This window comes from Scyliorhinus canicula, chromosome 12 (genome assembly GCF_902713615.1).
Source record: "Scyliorhinus canicula chromosome 12, sScyCan1.1, whole genome shotgun sequence".
In the NCBI taxonomy this organism is placed as follows: domain Eukaryota; kingdom Metazoa; phylum Chordata; class Chondrichthyes; order Carcharhiniformes; family Scyliorhinidae; genus Scyliorhinus; species Scyliorhinus canicula.
Window position 1 is genome coordinate 155820466 of NC_052157.1, and position 18685 is coordinate 155839150.

At 57.1% G+C, this 18685-nt stretch overlaps 1 protein-coding gene across 1 annotated transcript in view; it reads right to left on the reverse strand.

Moving 5' to 3' along the window:
* ppm1e (protein phosphatase, Mg2+/Mn2+ dependent, 1E) overlaps positions 1 to 18685 on the reverse strand; it is a 68034-nt gene that overhangs the window by 9808 nt on the left and 39541 nt on the right. The window contains exons 4-6 of the mRNA XM_038813121.1: positions 10946 to 11145; positions 3303 to 3491; positions 283 to 426 (exon numbers count right to left, since the gene is read on the reverse strand). Coding sequence (XP_038669049.1) covers positions 283 to 426; positions 3303 to 3491; positions 10946 to 11145 — 533 coding nt within the window. The remainder of the gene's footprint in view (positions 1 to 282; positions 427 to 3302; positions 3492 to 10945; positions 11146 to 18685) is intronic.

Here is an 18685-nt window from a genome sequence, read left to right on the forward strand (position 1 = left end):
CTTTCAGGAGAACAGGATTTGCGGTGTCTGTCTGCCAGGACACTGCGGGGTGACACCTACACCCTCCTTCAAAGTAGTGGCCACCGGAGGGCAGACGGGACCTCGGTTTAACGTCTCACCTGAAAGACAGCTCCCCCAACAGTGCGGCACTCCCTCCGCACTGCACAGGCACGACAGCTGGGATCACGGGCCCAGGTTCCCGTGGGTCGGACTCAAACCCAGCTCCTGACGCGAGGACCACGCACCCTGTGCAACAGTAAATTAACAGCGTTGCCCGCTTACCTCTCGATCAGGTTTGTGAGGTTTCATCAGTTCCACTGCCTGCCCCTTTCGTACCAACATCACCTGGGAGTCACCCAGCCACGCCACGTGGAGCATGTTCCCACGCATAAAAGTCACAACACCAGTTGTTCCACACCGCAGGTTCTAGCAACAATGGAATGAGAAGGAGACATACTTGTATCGGAGCTTGATTAAAACCACGCGCAGATCCTCCTGTGGGGAGAGATCGGAGTCTGTCCCAAAACCCCCCCCAGAGCAATGAGCTGATAGAGGTAACTTCAGACAGCCTTCCACCCATTCCCCCAACACCACCTCCCCAAAAACCTCCCAGAACTTGCCACTGTACAGGATACAGGGCAGAACGAGGCCATTCGACCCAACCAGCTCCTGCCAGCTCACTCTCCAGCTCTTTCCTACCTCGTTCTGCTGGTAGCATAATGAAACAGACCAGGGGGCAAATTCACGCAGGGAGAGGGGAGGAATTTCCCCCTTTACTAATGGAGGCCACAGGTGAATAGGAAGACACCTCAACTTCCTACTTGCGCCTGTAGCTTGCACCAGAAGGAGCGAACACTGCAAACTGTAGGCTCCTCGGTTATGTCCAGGGATTGAGGGAATGAGGATTGCTCTCTCTAAAGCGGCGAAGGCTCTGGGGAAGACGGATAAGGTTTTCAAAATTAGGCAGGGCTTTGACCAAGAAAATAGGGGGAGAGTGTTTCGACTGCAGGTCGCTAACCAGAGATTTGAAATAAGTGGCTAAAGAACGAGAGGGGAAATAGAGAGAAAGCTCTTCACTGGCCCTGGGATTAGCCTCTGATAGGCGGATCCAGATTCTATAGTAACTCTCAATATAATTGGACAATGAGGATTTACTGGAGGGACAATGAGAGAGAAAGCTGGGGGTTGTGGGACTAAATTGGGCTGTGCATTCAAAAAGCTATTCGGTTCATGACAGGCCTGGGGCTGGTTTAGCACAGTGGGCTAAACAGCTGGCTTGCAATGCAGATCAAGGCCAGCAGTGCGGGTTCAATTCCTGTACCGGCCTCCCCGAACAGGTGCCGGAATGTGGCAACTAGAGGCTTTTTACAGTAACTTCATTGAAGCCTACAAGAAGCGATTGTTATTATTATTATTATAAACGGAAGATTCAGTGTAGCCCAGGGAGCGTCACCCAGAATTTCCTGGATGTCAAACTAGGTCGACAGGTCACGTTTACATTGGGCCAATTCATTGCCCGAATATAAACTCATCCAGGCCACACCCACCCCAATCCCCTCGCGATGTGGACATTGCTGATCTCAGCAGGAGCGATGATAACACTGGGCTAGCTGGGGGGGGGGGGGGGGGGGGGGGGGGGTTGGGAGGGAGTATCTGGGAGGTGGGGGTGTAGCTGTGGGTCGGGGGGTGTAGCTGGGGGGTGGGGGTGTAGCCGGGGGTTGGTTGGGGGTGTAGCTGGGGGTGGGGGTGTAGCTGGGGAGGGTGGGGGTGTAGCTGGGGGTTGGGGGGTGTAGCTGGGGGTGGAGGGTGTAGCTGTGGGTTGGGGGTGTAGCTGGGGGTTGGTTGGGGGTGTAGCTGGGGAGTGGGAGGTGGAGCTGTGGGTTGGGGGTGTAGTTGGGGGGGTGTAGCTGGGGGTTGGGGGTGTAGCTGGAGGGTGGGGGGTGTAGCTGGGGGGTGGGGGTGTAGCCGGGGGTTGGTTGGGTGTGTAGCTGGGGGTGGGGGTGTAGCTGGGGTGGGGGTGTAGCTGGGGGTTAGGGGTGTAGCTGGGGGGTGGGGGTGTAGCTGGGGGGTGGAGGGTGTAGCTGGGGGTTGGGGGTGTAGCTGGGGGTTGGTTGGGGGTGTAGCTGGGGAGTGGGAGGTGGAGCTGTGGGTTGGGGGTGTAGTTGGGGGGGTGTAGCTGGGGGTTAGGGGTGTAGCTGGGGGGTGGGGGGTGTAGCTGGGGGTGGGAGGTGTAGCTGGGGGGGTGGGTGTAGCTGGGGGTTGGGGGGGTGTAGCTGGAGGTTGGGGGGTGTAGCTGGGGGGTTGGGGGGTGGGGTGTAGCTGAGGGGTTGGGGGTGTAGCTGGGGGTTGGGGGGGTGTAGCTGGGGGGGTGGGGGTGTAGCTGGGGGGGGTTGGGGGTGTAGCTGGGGGGTGGGGGTGTAGCTGGGGGTTGGGGGGTGTAGCTGGGGAGGGTGGGGGTGTAGTTGGGGGGTGTAGCTGGGGGTTGGGGGGTGTAGCTGGGGTGGGGGTGTAGCTGGGGGTGGGGGGTGTAGCTGGGGGTTGGGGGGTGTAGCTGGGGGGTGGGGGGTGTAGCTGGGGGGTGGGGCGGTGTAGCTGGGGGGTGGGGGTGTAGCTGGGGGTTGGGGTGTAGTTGGGGGGTGTAGCTGGGGGGATTGAGGGGTGTAGCCGGGGGTTGGGGGGCGTAGCTGGGGGGTGGGTGTAGCTGGGGGTTGGGGGGTGTAGCTGGGGGTTGGGGGGGTGTAGCTGGGGGGTTGGGGTGTAGCTGGGGGTTGGGGGGTGTAGCTGGGGGGTGGGGGGTGTAGCTGGGGGGGTGGGGGGTGTAGCTGGGGTGGGGGTGTAGCTGGGGGTTGGGGGCGTAGCTGGGGGGTTGGGGGGTGTAGCTGGAGGTTGGGGGGTGTAGCTGGGGGGTGTGGGGGTGGGATGTGGTTGGGGGGTGGTGGTGGGGGTGGGGTGTAGCTGGGGGGTTGGGGGTGTAGCTGGGGGTAGGGGGGTGTAGCTGGGGGGTGGGGTGTAGCTGGGGGTTGGGGGGTGTAGCTGGGGGTTGGGGGGGTGTAGCTGGGGGTTGGGGGGTGGGGGGTGTAGCTGGGGGGGTTGAGGGGTGGGGGGTGTAGCTGGGGGGTGAGGGGTGTAGCTGGGGGGTGGGGGGGTGTAGCTGGGTGGGTGGGGGACAGTGTGTAGCTGGGATGTGTGGGTGGGGAGGAGGATTGAGAGCCCCGGGTTGCTCAGTCTGACAACTCAACCCGATGTCTAACGCCCAGCGGGAGGTCCCAGCGGGAGGTTCCCCCCGGGAGGTGGTGACGAACCTCTCTGGCCGCCTTCTGAACGAAACGCTCATCCGTCAGGCGGAACGCCCGGCACAGGGCCTCGGTGGGATCATGCTGGAAGATTTCCTGTCGGACGAGGTTGACATGGAGATGGAGGGAGGCGTAGATAGCTGCGTCCACGCCCCCGTGCCCGTCAAACACAGCAAAAAACGACTGCTCCTCCTGATCCTGGCGAGAGAAGAGGGGAAAGTTCCGGAAAGAGGAAAGTTCTTGCATTTCTGTAGCGCCTGTCCTCCGAGCGTCACGGATCAACTAACAACCAATGAGGTGCTTTTCCTATTCCAAACGTGGCCTCATGGAATGTTGTGAACAGCAAGATCCCACAGACAGGAATCAGTTTGGTCACCTGACACCACAGGATTAGGATAATTGACTAAAGAATTAAAGGGGAACAGAGGAACAGTTGGTTCCCACAGAGGGTTTACGATCCTAAAGGGGTGGAATCAGAAAACGCAGTGGTCTAATCTGCAGGGTTATAAAGAAAAGAGCTGCATTTATTTATTTTATTATTCGTTCTTGGGATGTGGGAGCCGCTGGTTGGCAGCATTTGTCACCCATCCCGATTTGCTCTTGGACTGAGCGTCTCGCTGGGCCGTTTGAGTTGGGGGGGGGGGGCTGTTAGAGTCACCCCTGCTTCATACAGCTCCTTCCGCAACCAGCAGACTCCCCAGGGCACTTCGCAGCCAACGATGTACTTTCCAAAAGGGTGGATGAGCCCTTGAGGAGGAAGGAGCGGTAATGTTTGGAATGGTGGGGTTTGCAGCTACGGAGGTAATGGGAAGTTGACAGATTACCGGGGTACCCAGAGGGCTGCAGGTGTTCCAGGGAGAGGGAGCGACGGCAGAGAAACCAGTCAGAGACGGCACGGGGACGGCACGGAGACGGCACGGAGACGGCACGGGGACGGCACGGGGACGGCACGGGGACGGCACGGGACGGCAAGGAGACGGCAAGGAGACGGCATGAAGAACAGAGGCGGCACGGGGACGGCACGGGGACGGCACGGGGACGGCACGGGGACGGCAAGGAGACGGCATGAAGAACAGAGGCGGCACGGGGACGGCACGGGGACGGCACGGGGACGGCATGGGGACGGCACAGAGACGGCACGGGGACGGCACGGGGATGGCACGGGGACGGCACGGCGACGGCACGGGGATGGCACGGGGACGGCACGGGGATGGCACGGGGACGGCATGGGGACGGCACAGAGACGGCACGGGGATGGCACGGGGATGGCATGGGGATGGCACAGAGACGGCACGGGGACGGCACGGAGACGGCACAGGGACGGCACAGGGACGGCACGGGGACGGCACGGAGACGGCACGGGGATGGCACGGGGACGGCATGGGGACGGCACAGAGACGGCACGGGGATGGCACGGGGATGGCATGGGGATGGCACAGAGACGGCACGGGGACGGCACGGAGACGGCACAGGGACGGCACGGGGACGGCACAGAGACGGCACAGGGACGGCACAGGGACGGCACGGGGACGGCACAGGGACGGCACGGGGACGGCACAGAGACGGCACAGGGACGGCACGGGGACGGCACGGAGACGGCACGGGGATGGCACGTTGACGGCAAGTAGACGGCACGGGGACGGCAAGGAGACGGCACAGGGACGGCACGGAGATGGCACTGGGACAGCACGGAGATGGCACGGAGACGGCACAGGGACGGCACGGAGACGGCACGGAGATGGCACGGGGACGGCACGGAGAACAGAGATGGCACGGGGATGGCACGGAGATGGCACGGAGATGGCATGGAGAACAGAGATGGCACGGGGATGGCACGGAGACGGCACGGAGATGGCACGGGGACGGCACGGAGAAGGCACGGAGACGGCACGAAGAACAGAGATGGCACGGGGATGGCACGGAGATGGCACGGGGACGGCACGGGGACGGCACGGAGATGGCACGGAGATGGCACGGGGACGGCACGGAGATGGCACGGAGACGGCACGGGGACGGCACGGAGACGGCACGGAGATGGCACGGAGATGGCACGGGGACGGCACGGGGACGGCACGGAGAAGGCACGGAGACGGCACGAAGAACAGAGATGGCACGGAGATGGCACGGGGACGGCACGGAGACGGCACGGAGATGGCACGGAGACGGCACGGAGATGGCACGGAGATGGCACGGGGACGGCACGGAGACGGCACGGAGACAGCACGGAGAACAGAGATGGCACGGGGACGGCACGGAGACGGCACGGAGAACAGAGATGGCACGGGGACGGCACGGAGATGGCACGGGGACGGCACGGAGACGGCACGGGGACGGCATGGGGACGGCACGGAGATGGCACGGAGATGGCACGGGGACGGCACGGAGATGGCACGGAGACGGCACGGGGACGGCACGGAGAAGGCACGGAGACAGCACAGAGATGGCACGGAGACGGCACGGAGAACAGAGATGGCACGGGGACGGCAAGGAGACGGCACGAAGAACAGAGATGGCACGGAGAAGACACGGAGACGGCACGGGGACAGCACGGAGACGGCATGGAGAACAGAGAAGGCACGGAGATGACACGGGGACGGCACGGGGACGGCAAGGAGACGGCAAGGAGACGGCACGAAGAACAGAGATGGCACGGAGACGACACGGGGACGGCACGGAGACGGCACGGAGACGGCACGAAGACGGCACGGAGAACAGAGATCGCACGGAGATGGCACGGGGACGGCAAGGAGACGGCAAGGAGACGGCACAAAGAACAGAGATGGCACGGAGAAGGCACGGAGACGGCACGGAGACAGCACGGAGAACAGAGATGGCACGGAGAAGGCACGGAGACGACACGGGGACGGCACGGAGAAGGCACGGAGACGGCATGGAGAACAGAGAAGGCATGGAGACGACACGGGGACGGCACGGGGACGGCACGGGGACGGCAAGGAGACGGCAAGAAAAACAGAGATGGCACGGAGATGGCACGGAGATGGCACGGAGACGGCACGGGGACGGCAAGGAGACGGCAAGGAGACGGCACGAAGAACAGAGATGGCACGGAGAAGGCACGGAGACGGCACGGAGACGGCATGGAGAACAGAGAAGGCACGGAGACGACACGGGGACGGCACGGGGACGGCAAGGAGACGGCATGGAGAACAGAGATGGCACGGAGAAGGCACGGAGACGACACGGGGACGGCAAGGAGACGGCACGAAGAACAGAGATGGCACGGAGATGGCACGGAGATGGCACGGAGACGGCACGGGGACGGTAAGGAGACGGCAAGGAGACGGCACGAAGAACAGAGATGGCACGGAGAAGGCACGGAGACGGCACGGAGATGGCATGGAGAACAGAGAAGGCACGCAGGCGGCACGGAGACGGCACGGAGATGGCACGGGGACGGCGCGGAGACGGCACGGGGACGGCATGGGGACGGCACGGGGACGGCACGGAGACGGCACGGGGACGGCACGGGGATGGCACAGGGACGGCACGGAGACGGCACGGGGACGGCACGGGGATGGCACAGGGACGGCACGGAGACGGCACGGGGACGGCACGGGGATGGCACGGAGATGGCACGGAGATGGCACGGGGACGGCACGAAGAACAGAGATGGCACGGAGACGGCACGAAGAACAGAGATGGCACGGGGACGGCACGGAGATGGCACGGAGATGGCACGGGGACGGCACGGAGACGGCACGGAGATGGCACGGAGATGGCACGGGGACGGCACGGAGATGGCACGGGGACGGCACGGGGACGGCACGGAGAAGGCACGGAGACGGCACGGAGACAGCACGGAGAACAGAGATGGCACGGGGACGGCAAGGAGACGGCACGAAGAACAGAGATGGCACGGAGAAGGCACGGAGACGGCACGGGGACGGCACGGAGACGGCATGGAGAACAGAGAAGGCACGGAGACGACACGGGGACGGCACGGGGACGGCAAGGAGACGGCATGGAGAACAGAGAAGGCACGGAGATGACACGGGGACGGCACGGGGACGGCAAGGAGACGGCACGAAGAACAGAGATGGCACGGAGATGGCACGGAGATGGCACGGGGACGGCACGGGGACGGGAAGGAGACGGCAAGGAGACGGCACGAAGAACAGAGATGGCACGGAGAAGGCACGGAGACGGCACGGAGACGGCATGGAGAACAGAGAAGGCACGCAGGCGGCACGGGGACGGCACGGAGGCAGCACGAAGAACAGAGATGGCGCGGAGACGGAGGGAGGAATCCTCCCCGGGAGCCTCGGGTCTGGACCGATTAGGCACCACGTGACTCTCGAGAAATACGAGCTACCCGGCTGAGGGGGCGGAACTCCCTCATTAGCAGTGAACAAACCTGGACATAAAAACGCCGGCCTGGGGGGTCCCTCCAGGGACCGGCCTGGGGGGTATGGGCCGGTCTCGGGGGTCCCTCCAGGGAGCGGCCTGGGGGGGTATGGGCCAGTCTCGGGGGTCCCTCCAGGGAGCGGTGGTGTATAGACATTTGTTCTACTTTCAATAAACCTTTGTTTCCGGTGTGGTCGCTTCCTCGGGTCCAACAGCAACACTGAGCCAGTGGGACCGGTGCCCCATCACCAGGAGCTCAGCTTTTGAGGAGATGCCACAACACAAACAGCATCAGTAGGTCACCAGGTGTGGCTGTCAGGGAGGCCCTGAATTCTGCTCAGTCCAACATGGTCTCCGGCTTCCAGAATCCTCCTCGCCATACGGCTCCTCCTCCTGGCCACTCCTCCCCTAGTGCTCTTCAGCCTTCTCCTCGTGTCTGCCTTCCCCATTCACCTCCAATCCTATAACCCCCCACCCCCCCCTCCCAATTCCACTCACTTCCCAAATATTCCTCCTGTCACCTTGCTTTTCCTATACCCCTCCACTCCCTCCCTTTGCTCCCCTTCCTGCCTCCCCATCGCCATTGTTGTCCCTCAGCTACCCTCCAGTTTGCTCTCTAATGCCCTTTCTCTCTCCCCTCCCCCCTCACCTTTCTCTGTCGCCTCCCCTCCCCCTAAATGCTGGTTTCTGATTCAGAACAAGGCCAGCAGCGCAGGTTCAATTCCCGTATCAGCCTCCCCGAACAGGCGCCGGAATGTGGCAACTATGGGCTTTTCACACTAACTTCATATTTGTGACAATAAAAGGTCATTATTATTATTAACTCCCAGTATTGCGCCCCCCCCCCCCCCCCCCCCCCCCTTGCCCCACGCCTGCTGCTCCACTCACTGTTTTGATTGATAACAGCCCTACTTTAGTTGGGAAGATTGATGTAGAAGGATGCTGTGCATCGTGACATACTGCCTGTGGCAGCTGTTGCTGTCACGCTTTTTTTATATACAGTACGAAACAAAAGAGTTCCCTGCCTCTTATCTGGGCCGCACTCTGTTCAGAGTTGCTGTCTGAATAAAGGGGGTAGCAATGAAGAGCTGGAAGTGTCAGCCATGGATCCGTGTAAATGACTCTCGCCATGAGTTCAACGTCCCACACGGGAGATTGGAATACGCGGCCCAGGTCAACGCTCGCAGTGCAGCACTGTGGGGGTGCGGCAGACTCCGATGTGCCTTTAAACCGAGGGCCCCCTTGAATTGACCGGAGGGAATGAGTTTAGGTACCTGCAGATGCGGGACTTCCTACGCAGACAGGTCTCAACCTTCCCTCAACCAAGGGGGGATACAGGACAGGGTGTTTCCAGAGTGTGGGTGAGAGAAGGGAGGGTTTCGGACATTTATAAGGAACTTATGGGGTCAGAGGAGATGCAGACCGAGGAGCTGAAACACAAATGGGAAGAGGAGTTATGAGAGAGATAGGGGATGGTCTCTGGGCGGATGCGTTGAGCAGAGTTAACGCGTCCACATCATGTGCCAGGCTCAGCCTGATACAGTTTAAGGTCGTTCACCGGGCTCACATGACAGTGGCCCAGATGAGCAAGTTAGAACATAGAACAGTACAGCACTGTCTGTGTCACAGATCAAGCCAATTCTGTGCCCCCCCCCTCCAACAGCCGACCGTGTCCACTCTGGGTGACTGGAAAGCCAGAGCAGAACATGGGCCGTTCTTTGGGGTAGAAGGCAGGTGCGCAAGGTGTGCGGGGTGGGGTGGGGGGGGGGGGGGGGGCAGCAAACCATGTCCATATGTTCTGGGCATGTCCAATGCTTAGGGGATTCTGGCAGGGTTTGCAGCCGTCATGCCGTCATGTCCACGGTGTTAAAAACAAGGGTGGTGACCCGGGAATCCAGGAGGAGAAAGAGGCAGACATTCTGGCCTTTGCCTCCCTGGTAGCCAGAGACGGACACTAATTGCCTCCCTGGTAGCCAGAGACGGATACTATTAGCTTGGAGGGACTCAAAGCCCCCGAAGTCAGAGACCTGGCTATCGGACATGGCTAGCTTTCTCAGTCTGGAGAAAATCAAATTCACCTTGAGAGCGTCACTGTTAGGGTTCACCCGTTCATTGACTTCTTTAGGGAAAATTAGCAGAAGCGGGGGTTGTGGGGTTAGTTTAGTTTCGAGTAGGGGGTTATGTTTATAATTGTATGTACACTGTTTCTTCTGTTACTGTTATAAAACCATAAATACCTCAATAAAATGTTTTATAAAAAAAAACAGAGGCCCCCGTCCGCCCTCTCAGGAGGACGTCAAAGATCCTACGACCACGATTTCAAAGGAGCGCAGGGGAGTTCTTCCTGGTATCTCCGTCAATAATCAACCCTGAAATAACATTGCAAATCAGATCATCTGGTCGCTTAACGTACTGAATTTGTGGGATCTTGCTGTGCACAAATTGGCTGTAGCAGTTCGTGTATCACAACAGTGAGGGGCTACGAAGCCCCATGGGATGTCCCAAGGTCATTGAAGGCGCTATATCAATGCACGTCCTGCCTAGGCCAATCTGCACTTAAGCACGGTTTCAGTGTGTATGAGTTGTTGTTGTGTTTCAACGGTCAGGGATTGGGCAACAAAACAGGGGGAGGGGGAAGGAGCCGGCTGGAGGGGCTCAGTGGGGGTCACACAGGGTTTGCTGTGTGACACAGAGCTCTCAAAGGCGAAGAAAGGCCCATGTTCTGCTCTGGCTTTCCAGTCACCCAGAGTGGACACGGTCGGCTGTTGGAGGGGGGGGCACAGAATTGGCTTGATCTGTGACGCACCCCGTGGCCGAATATCCCACTGACACCCATCGTCCAGGCTCAAACAAAACGTATGGAAAAGGTACCCCAGGGCTGCTGCTGTCCTTGGGAGCAGAATCCCAGTGGGAACCTTTGCCTCCGGAAGAGTGGGAGGGAAAAGGGGAAGATGGGAAAAGAGTTGGAGCAGAATTATTTTGTTAAAAACTTTGAAATGGGAATGAGTTTAGTGTTTCCTGGTGGGGAGGAGACGGCGGCGGCAGCGGACGAATCAGAGATCAATACTGCTCCATATAAAACATCTCAATTTCACCATTTCTCGAAGTTTCCAGATAAACAGGGAACAAAGAATAATGGAAAGTTGTTCTATCATTTACAGTTGTCCGCGCCATGGGATGCTCAGGCTGGGGGGGGCCTAGGCTGCTCCGAGGGAGCCTCAGGTTCTCAGCCGGGGTCTCCGCTGGGGTCCACGCCGTTCATTCGGGGCCCGGAGCTTTTCACTTACCTCCAGATTAAAGAGAGTGTTGAAGTCCGGCAGGCAGACATGCTTGTCCTCCATCTTCCTCCGCATGTTTTTGATGGCGTGGATGGACGTTTCAAAATAGGGGTGTGTCCTTCGCGTCAGCGGCAAATCTTTCACCCAGCTGCAGCAGACCTCGTGGAGTTTGGTGAACACCATCCGAGACAGCCTTGTGGAATCAAACTCTGCAACAGCACAAAGGTCAACCCGTTCAGCCCTCTCTCTCCCACAATGCAACAGGGGAAGACGAGCGTCACAATCGAGGACAGACTCCCAAATTTGACCTAATACACGATCGCCGTCCCCAAGAACAATTAGACATCGAGGAAATTGCTACCTACGTTAAGATATCACAGGATCACTATAGATGGGAGGACCATTTGGCCCACCTTAACTCATTCGCCCCAAGCTCCTAGCAGCCATCCAACTTTTGCTTAAATGATCGCATTCTGCTATCCTCAATTCCAATCGTTGATCATTCTCTGCAAAACTCAATCCCCAGCCATCAATCTTACATTGTTAAGAGTACAGAAGGAGGCCATTCAGCCCAACATGCTGGTGCTAGCTCATTGAAAGAACTATCCAATCGGAACCCAGATCCCTGCTCGTTCCCCGTAGCAAATTTTCGCCGCGATTTAATCCAATTCTCTTTTTAGAAATTGATTAGTGAACCTGCTTGTGTCAGTGAAGTTATTTTTTTTTCATTGCGTTGAACATGGTTTGAGATCGGATGGCACATTCGCACTGTTTCAGGTTGCCCTCAAGGCCTCAGGAATTAAGGATTTCTATGGAGACAGGCTGCAGGGGGATCTGGGACTCCTCATGCCTGGATCCCGGGACGTTAGTCTGCAGGTGGAGCAAGTAATGAGGAAGGCAAATGGAATGTTGGCTTTTATTGCAAAGAGGATGGACTTTAAAAGTAGCGATATCTTGCTCCAATGTACAATGAGGTCGCGCATCATCACCTTCTCGAGTGTAATTAGGGATGGCCAGCAAAGGCTAGCCTGGCCATAATCACCCACACCCAATGAGCTAATTTTTAAAAAACACCTAGAGTAACGTGTCCAGTTTTTGGTCACCTCATTTAAGGAGGGATATGTAATGATATGTATAATGAGGGCAGCACGGTGGCGCAGTGGGTTAGCACTGCAGTCTCACGGCGCCGAGGTCCCAGGTTCGATCCCGGCTCTGGTTCACTGTCCGTGTGGAGTCTACACATTCTGCCCGTGTTTGTGTGGGTTTCGCCCCCACAACCCAAAGATGTACAGGCTAGGTGTATTGGCCACGCTAAATTGCCCCATAATTGGAAAAAATGAATTGGGTACCCTAAATTTAAAAAAAAATGATATGTATAATGTAAGGAATGTAAAGGGTTAACAAGGTGATGCTTGTGTATCTCACCAGTAGATGGCACCACAGAGTAGTCTTGTAAAAAGACTGCATCTCTGGGTGTTCTGGGAGAAGGTTGTGAAGGAGGTTAGTGAGAGTTTGAGATAGTGTTAGTCGTACTGGAAAGATATTATAGATTTCTGTTCCATAGATTTTACACTGTTGTTTTATTAGCTATTACTTAGTGAAGTCTGCGAACCATTTGAAGTGTAAAATAAACCAACTTTGTTTCAAATACATAGCTTGATGCTCCTTGTTAACACTACGACGTTGGGCAGCAGGGTGGAGCAGTGGGTTAGCCCTGCTGCCTCACGGCGCCGAGGTCCCAGGTTCGAATCCCGGCTCTGGGTCACTGTCCGTGTGGAGTTTGCACATTCTCCCCGTGTTTGGGTGGATTTCGCCCCCTCAACCCAAAGATGTGCAGGGTAGGTGGATTGGCCACGCAAAATTGCCCCTTAATCGGAAAAAATGAATTGGGTACACTAAAATTTAAAAAAAAACACTCGTTTTACCATCTTGAAGAACTATAAAAGGAACATCACAGGATATTCTTGCTGCAGAGGTGGTTGAGAAGCAGTTCACTGGGCTGATTCCGGGGCTGAAGGGATTGTCATACGAGGGAAGGTTGAGCAGCTTCGGTCTGTGCTCGGTTTGGAAGAATGAGGGCTGATCTTATTGAAATATAAGAGGCAGGATTCTGCGATCCTAGGGTTAAGTGTTGACGCCATCGTAAACGCCGGAGTGTTTTACAACAGCGCCACCTGGCCCCGAGGAGCAGCGATCCTACATCGCACAAGGGGCCAGCAAGGCACTGGGGAGCCTCGCACAGCACCAGCTGCCGATACGGGTGGCAGCACGGCCAGGGCGAATTGCATGTGGGCCACGGCCGGCGCAAGTTCCCGCATGCACGCCACAGCCGCGCGAGTTCGCGTTTGCGGGCCACGGCCAGCGCAAGTTCCCGCATGCACGCCACGGCCACGCGAGTTCCCGCATGCATGCCACGGCCACGCGAGTTCCCGCATGCACGCCACGGCCACGCGAGTTCCCGCATGTGCATGGGTTGCCTTCTCCGCGTCGGTACCTTTCTCTGCAACGGCCCCCCGGGCAACATGGCGGAGCCCTACATGGGCCCGGCGCGGAGCAACATAGGCCCCCCCCCACCCCAGGAAAGCCCGCCCGCCGATCGGTCGGACCCGATTGCGGGCCTGGCCACCGTGGAGGTCTCCTCCCAGAGTCGGACCCCCCTCCCTCACACCAGGACGGCCCCCGCAGCCAGAACCCCGCGATCCCGGCGGATAGGACCACACGCGAATGGCGCCAGCAGAACTCGGCCGAACTTGGCGGGCCTGTTGAGCCCGGAGAATTGCCGGCGGACCGGCATCGCTTGATTCGCGCCATCGCCCTCCCCCGGCAATTCTCCGACCCGGCATGGGGTCGGAGAATCCCGCCTAAGATTCCAAGGGGGTCTTGATAGGGTGGACACTGAGAGAATGTCTCCCCTTGTGGGGAAATCTGGAACTAGGGGCACAGTTTCAGAATAAAGGTAAGGTGGAGATGAGGAGGAATCTATTCCCTCAACGGGTTGTCATTGTTTGGAATTCTCGGTCCCAGCAGCTGGAATCATCGGATAGATTCGAAGCCGAGTTATTGACAGAGTTTTGGCGAGTCGAGGGTTATGAGGAGCAGGCAGGCAAGTGGAGTTACGGTCAAGATTGGATCAGCTGTGATGTCATTGAACAGAGGAGCAGGGTCGAGGGGCTGAATGGCCAAAACCCGCTCCTATTTCCTACATTCTTATTCATCCTTCTGACAACTGAAATGAGCAAACTCTAGGAGCAAAATCGTCAAGGAATTAAGAATGGACATGAGGATGAAAAGACTGTTCTCGTGAATTCTAGAACTGTTCGCCTGACAGTCAAGGATCGTCCAGTCAGCTGAAGACGTTTCAGGTGTTTTCTAATTGGCCATGGAAGGAGGTGGGGCATCACATGGATCGACGTGCTCGGTAGCCAATGGACAGGACACGGAGGCGGGAGGCCATGTGACTGCAGGAATATGTCCGACCAGAGATGGCATCATGAGGACAGAATTGGGCTGCATAAGGCGGCACGGTGGCACAGGGGATGGCGTTGCTGCTGACGGCATTGTGGACCCGTTTTCAATCCTGGCCCCAGGTCACTGTCAATGTGAAGTTTGCACATTCTGCTGGTGTTTGCGTGGGTTTCACACCCACAACCTAAAGATGTGCAGGGTAGGTGGATTGGCCACGCTAAATTGCCCCTTAATTGGAAAAAAATAATTAGGTACTCTAAATTTATTATCAAAAAAAGAATTGGGCTGAACTGTGAGGGCTGTCACAGTCGAATAGTCAGCAATCAAGTGTTTGCACACAAATGGTTGAGTTACTGGTTACTGGTACTGGGAGGAGATCACAAACCCGCTTCCTGTACTAACCTCCTCAGTGTCCTCCCATTCACTCACACTGCTCTCTCTCTGTCCCATCAGATAGTTTGCCCGAGCCACCCTGTGGACAGGCACCACCCGGTGCATCAGAGCAGCCGAGGGTTTAGGTGGCCCTTGCTATTGGTTCTTTACCTTGCTGTGCCCTCTAACGCTTCGGTCCCCCCATCTGATCCAGGTCGAGCTAAACACGGTCAAGGATCAGAATCCCATCCTAACCATTCGCATGAATGTCATTGGGCGCAGCGTGCAACACCCTTACACTATTCTTCAGCAGTACTTAGACAAAGTGAAAACTGTGTACACACCATTACCACCCAACTCAAGCTCCCCCCACCCAATAGGGGGGGACGGACAGCCTGCTACATGTGGTCTGCCCCAGCACAGAGCAGATGAGGCCATGCAGAGAGAAACGTGCAGGGGGCAGAAAATCGGTAAAACTGCTAAAATAAAAGAAACGGGAGGAAACTGATCCACGGTTGACCTGCACTTTGATGGAAGGAAACGGAACAAAGTACCTGGGATGCCCATCGTACAACTCGCGATCCACGAGTCAGCTGCGGCTCAGTGGGCAGCACTCTCACCTCTGATGCCGAAGGCTGTGGGTTCAAATCCCACTCCACAGACCCGAGCACAAGAACCAGACTGAGGCTCCCAGAGGGAGCTCCGCACTTTTGGAGGTGGCGTGAGATGTTAAACCGAGGCTGGCGCTGTCTGCCCAGTCATGTGGGTTGTAAAGAATCCATGGCCCCTGTTGCGAAGAAGAGCGGGCACATTTTCCCCGGTCACCATCTGTCACCTCAGTTGCAGATTATCTTGTCCTGGTCACATTGCTGGTTCTGGGAGCTTGCTGTGCACACATTAATTGCCGCGGTTCTTACTTTAGAAATGTGACTGCAGGACGCAGTGGTTAGCACTGCTGCCTCACGGAGCCGAACATAGAACATAGACCAGTGCAGCACAGAACAGGCCCTTCGGCCCTCGATGCTGTGCCGAGCTTTGCCTGGAACCAAGAGGATCCAGGTTCGATCCCGGCCCAGGGTCACTGTCCGTGTGGAGTTTGCACATTCTCCCCGTGTCTGCGTGGGTTTCACCCCCCCCCCCCCCCCCCCCCCCCACCACCCAAAGATGGATTGGCCACACTAAATTGCCCCTTAATTAGAAACAAAATAATTGGGCACCCTTAAAAAAAAAAAAAATTTAAACTGTGATTTCACTTCGAAAGGTATTTCATTGGCTGCAAAGTAGAGGTCATGAAAAGTTTTATATAAATGCCAGGTTCTCTCAACTCATGAGGTTACCTGAGGTCACCTCAGTGGAGCAGAAAGGGTTAATGGACATTTGAACTGGAGCGTAGCGAGTGCTTGCCACCCCTCCCCCACGGGGTGCTCAATAAACTTTCCACACAACATAAATAATTACTCAAGGGTCGTGTGGAAAAGATCTTTAGGTCTCGCCCAGCCTGCAGTGCGCAGTATTATTCATCAATGATCCACAGGGAGGGGGGGGGGGGGGGGGGGGGGATGCTGACAACACACAGCTGAGTCAGTGAGCAGCATGAAGCCATCGTGCAGAAACTTAACCCACTCTCTTGTCAGCAACTGTGTGATATCACTGACTGAGCATGGGAGGTATCATGTAGATCTATCATCAGAGCTACTCCGAGTCGCTTTATTCCAGTCCAGCATTTCACTGGACAACAGTTTGCAACCTCTTTGCAAATTAGGAACATATCACTATTTGTGGGGCATTTCCCCCTTCCAAATACTGGTTAAACGATAATAAATTAAAATGTGTCCAGCATTAAGTTTAAACATTTTTTTTTCCAGCTGCATGTTGAACTCCCAAGGCTCAAGTCAGGAGTGGGATGGAAAACAGTCCATCTGCCTGTACAATTGCAGCTCCAACAACACTCAATGTGATCGACACCATCCAGGGCAAAGAAGTCCGCCAGGTTGGCAGTCCAACCAGCATCTTAAACATTCACTCCCTCCGTCACTAACACACGGGGTGTGTACCATGTACAAATTCACTGCAGCAACTCACTGAGGTTCCTTTGACAGCACCTTTCAAACACATAACCTCTACCACATATAGGGCCAGGACAGCAGATGCACGAGAACACTGCCAACTGCAAGTTCCCCTCCTAAGCGGCACATCACCCTGACTTGACCTGGGACTATAGTGTCGTTCCTTCACTGTAACTGCACTGTGGGTGTATCCACACCAGATGGACTGCAGTGCTTCAGTAAGGCATACCCACCACCTTCGTAAGGGCAATTAGGGATGGGCAATGCCCACAGCTCACGAACGAATAAAATAATCTCTTCCAGGTTGACTGGACTGAATAAGCTTAAAGGTATTAGCAGGAGGAGTTTGGCTGGCTGGCAGCCAGGCTCGTCCCTGACTGAACTGGGAGATGAGATCCTGTGGTGCTGAATGGACAGCTCCTTGTGAACTCTCTGCTCTGACTCTTTGGAAGCAGATTTTGTGGATTACAGACGAACATATCAATGCTCAGCACCCTCCGAGAAAACATTTCACTTCATCTCCGTCTTCAAAGGGTTCCCCCTTATTTTAAACAGTTAGTTCCAGATTCTCCAGCAAGAGGAAACCTCCACATCCACCTTGTAAAAACCCCTCAGGGTGATAAAAGATTTTGATCAAGTCACCTCTTCTTTAATGGATACAAACCTAATCTTTCCTCGTAAAATAACACACGGGTTCTTGGGATTATTAGAGTAAACCTTCCCTGAACTGTTTCTGACGCATTTACATCTTTGCTTAGTTAAAGAGACTGAAACACAATACTCCAGATGTGGGGCGGGATTCTCCCCTACCAGGTGGGGCGGGCCGTACCGGCCCCAAGGAGGGGCGTGAACCAGTCCGGCGTCAGGCCGCACGGAAGGGGCAGAATCCTCCGCACCTTCCGGGGTAGGCCGACGCTGGCGGGGTTGGCGGCATACCAGCCGGCACGGAACGGCCTCCGCCGGCCGGCGAGAGTTGGCGCATGCGCTGGAGTGCCATCGTGTGCTGGCGTCATCCCAGCACAAGTGCAGGGGGGGTTCTTCTCCGCGCCGGCCATGGCGGAGGTTGACAGCAGCTGGCGCGGAGGGAAAGAGTGCCCCCACGGCACAGGCCCGCCCGCAGCTCGGTGGGCCCCGTTTGCGGGCCAAGGCCACTGTGGCGGCACCCCCCCCCCCCCCGTGGCCAGATCCCCCCCCCCCGTGCCCCCCCCCCCCCCCCCCGAGGACTCCGCATGCCGCCCATAGAGCCAGCTCCCGCCGTTACGGACCTGGCTTGATTTACGTCTGCGGGACCGGCCGAAAGCGGGCGGCCGTTCAGCCCATCGCGGGCCGGAGAATCGCCGGGGGGGGGGGGGGCCACTGCCAGCAGCCGCCAAACGGCGCGTCAGGATTCCCACCCCCGCCAAAACCCCGGAGCCGGAGAATTCGTCAGCCGGCGTCAGGGCGGGATTCACACTGCCCCCCCCCCCCCCCCCCCCCCCCGGCGAGGGCTTGGAGAATCCCCCCCCCCCCCCCCCCACTCTGGTCTCACCAATGCCCTGTACAACTGTAACATAACCTCGCTACTTTTATAATCAATTCCCCTCACAATAAACAATAACATTCCATTAACCTTCCTCATTACTTGCTGAACCTGTACGCGTTTGTGATTCATGCACTCGGTCACCCAGATCCCTCTGCACTCAGAGCTCTGCAATCTCTCAGCATTTAGATGACATGTTTCTTTTTTAAACTTCCTGCCAAGATGGACAATTTCACATTTGCCCACATTGGACTCCATTTGCCAGATTTTGGCCCACTCCCCTCACTTAATCGGTCTATGTCCCTTTGTAGCCTTCTTACGTACTCT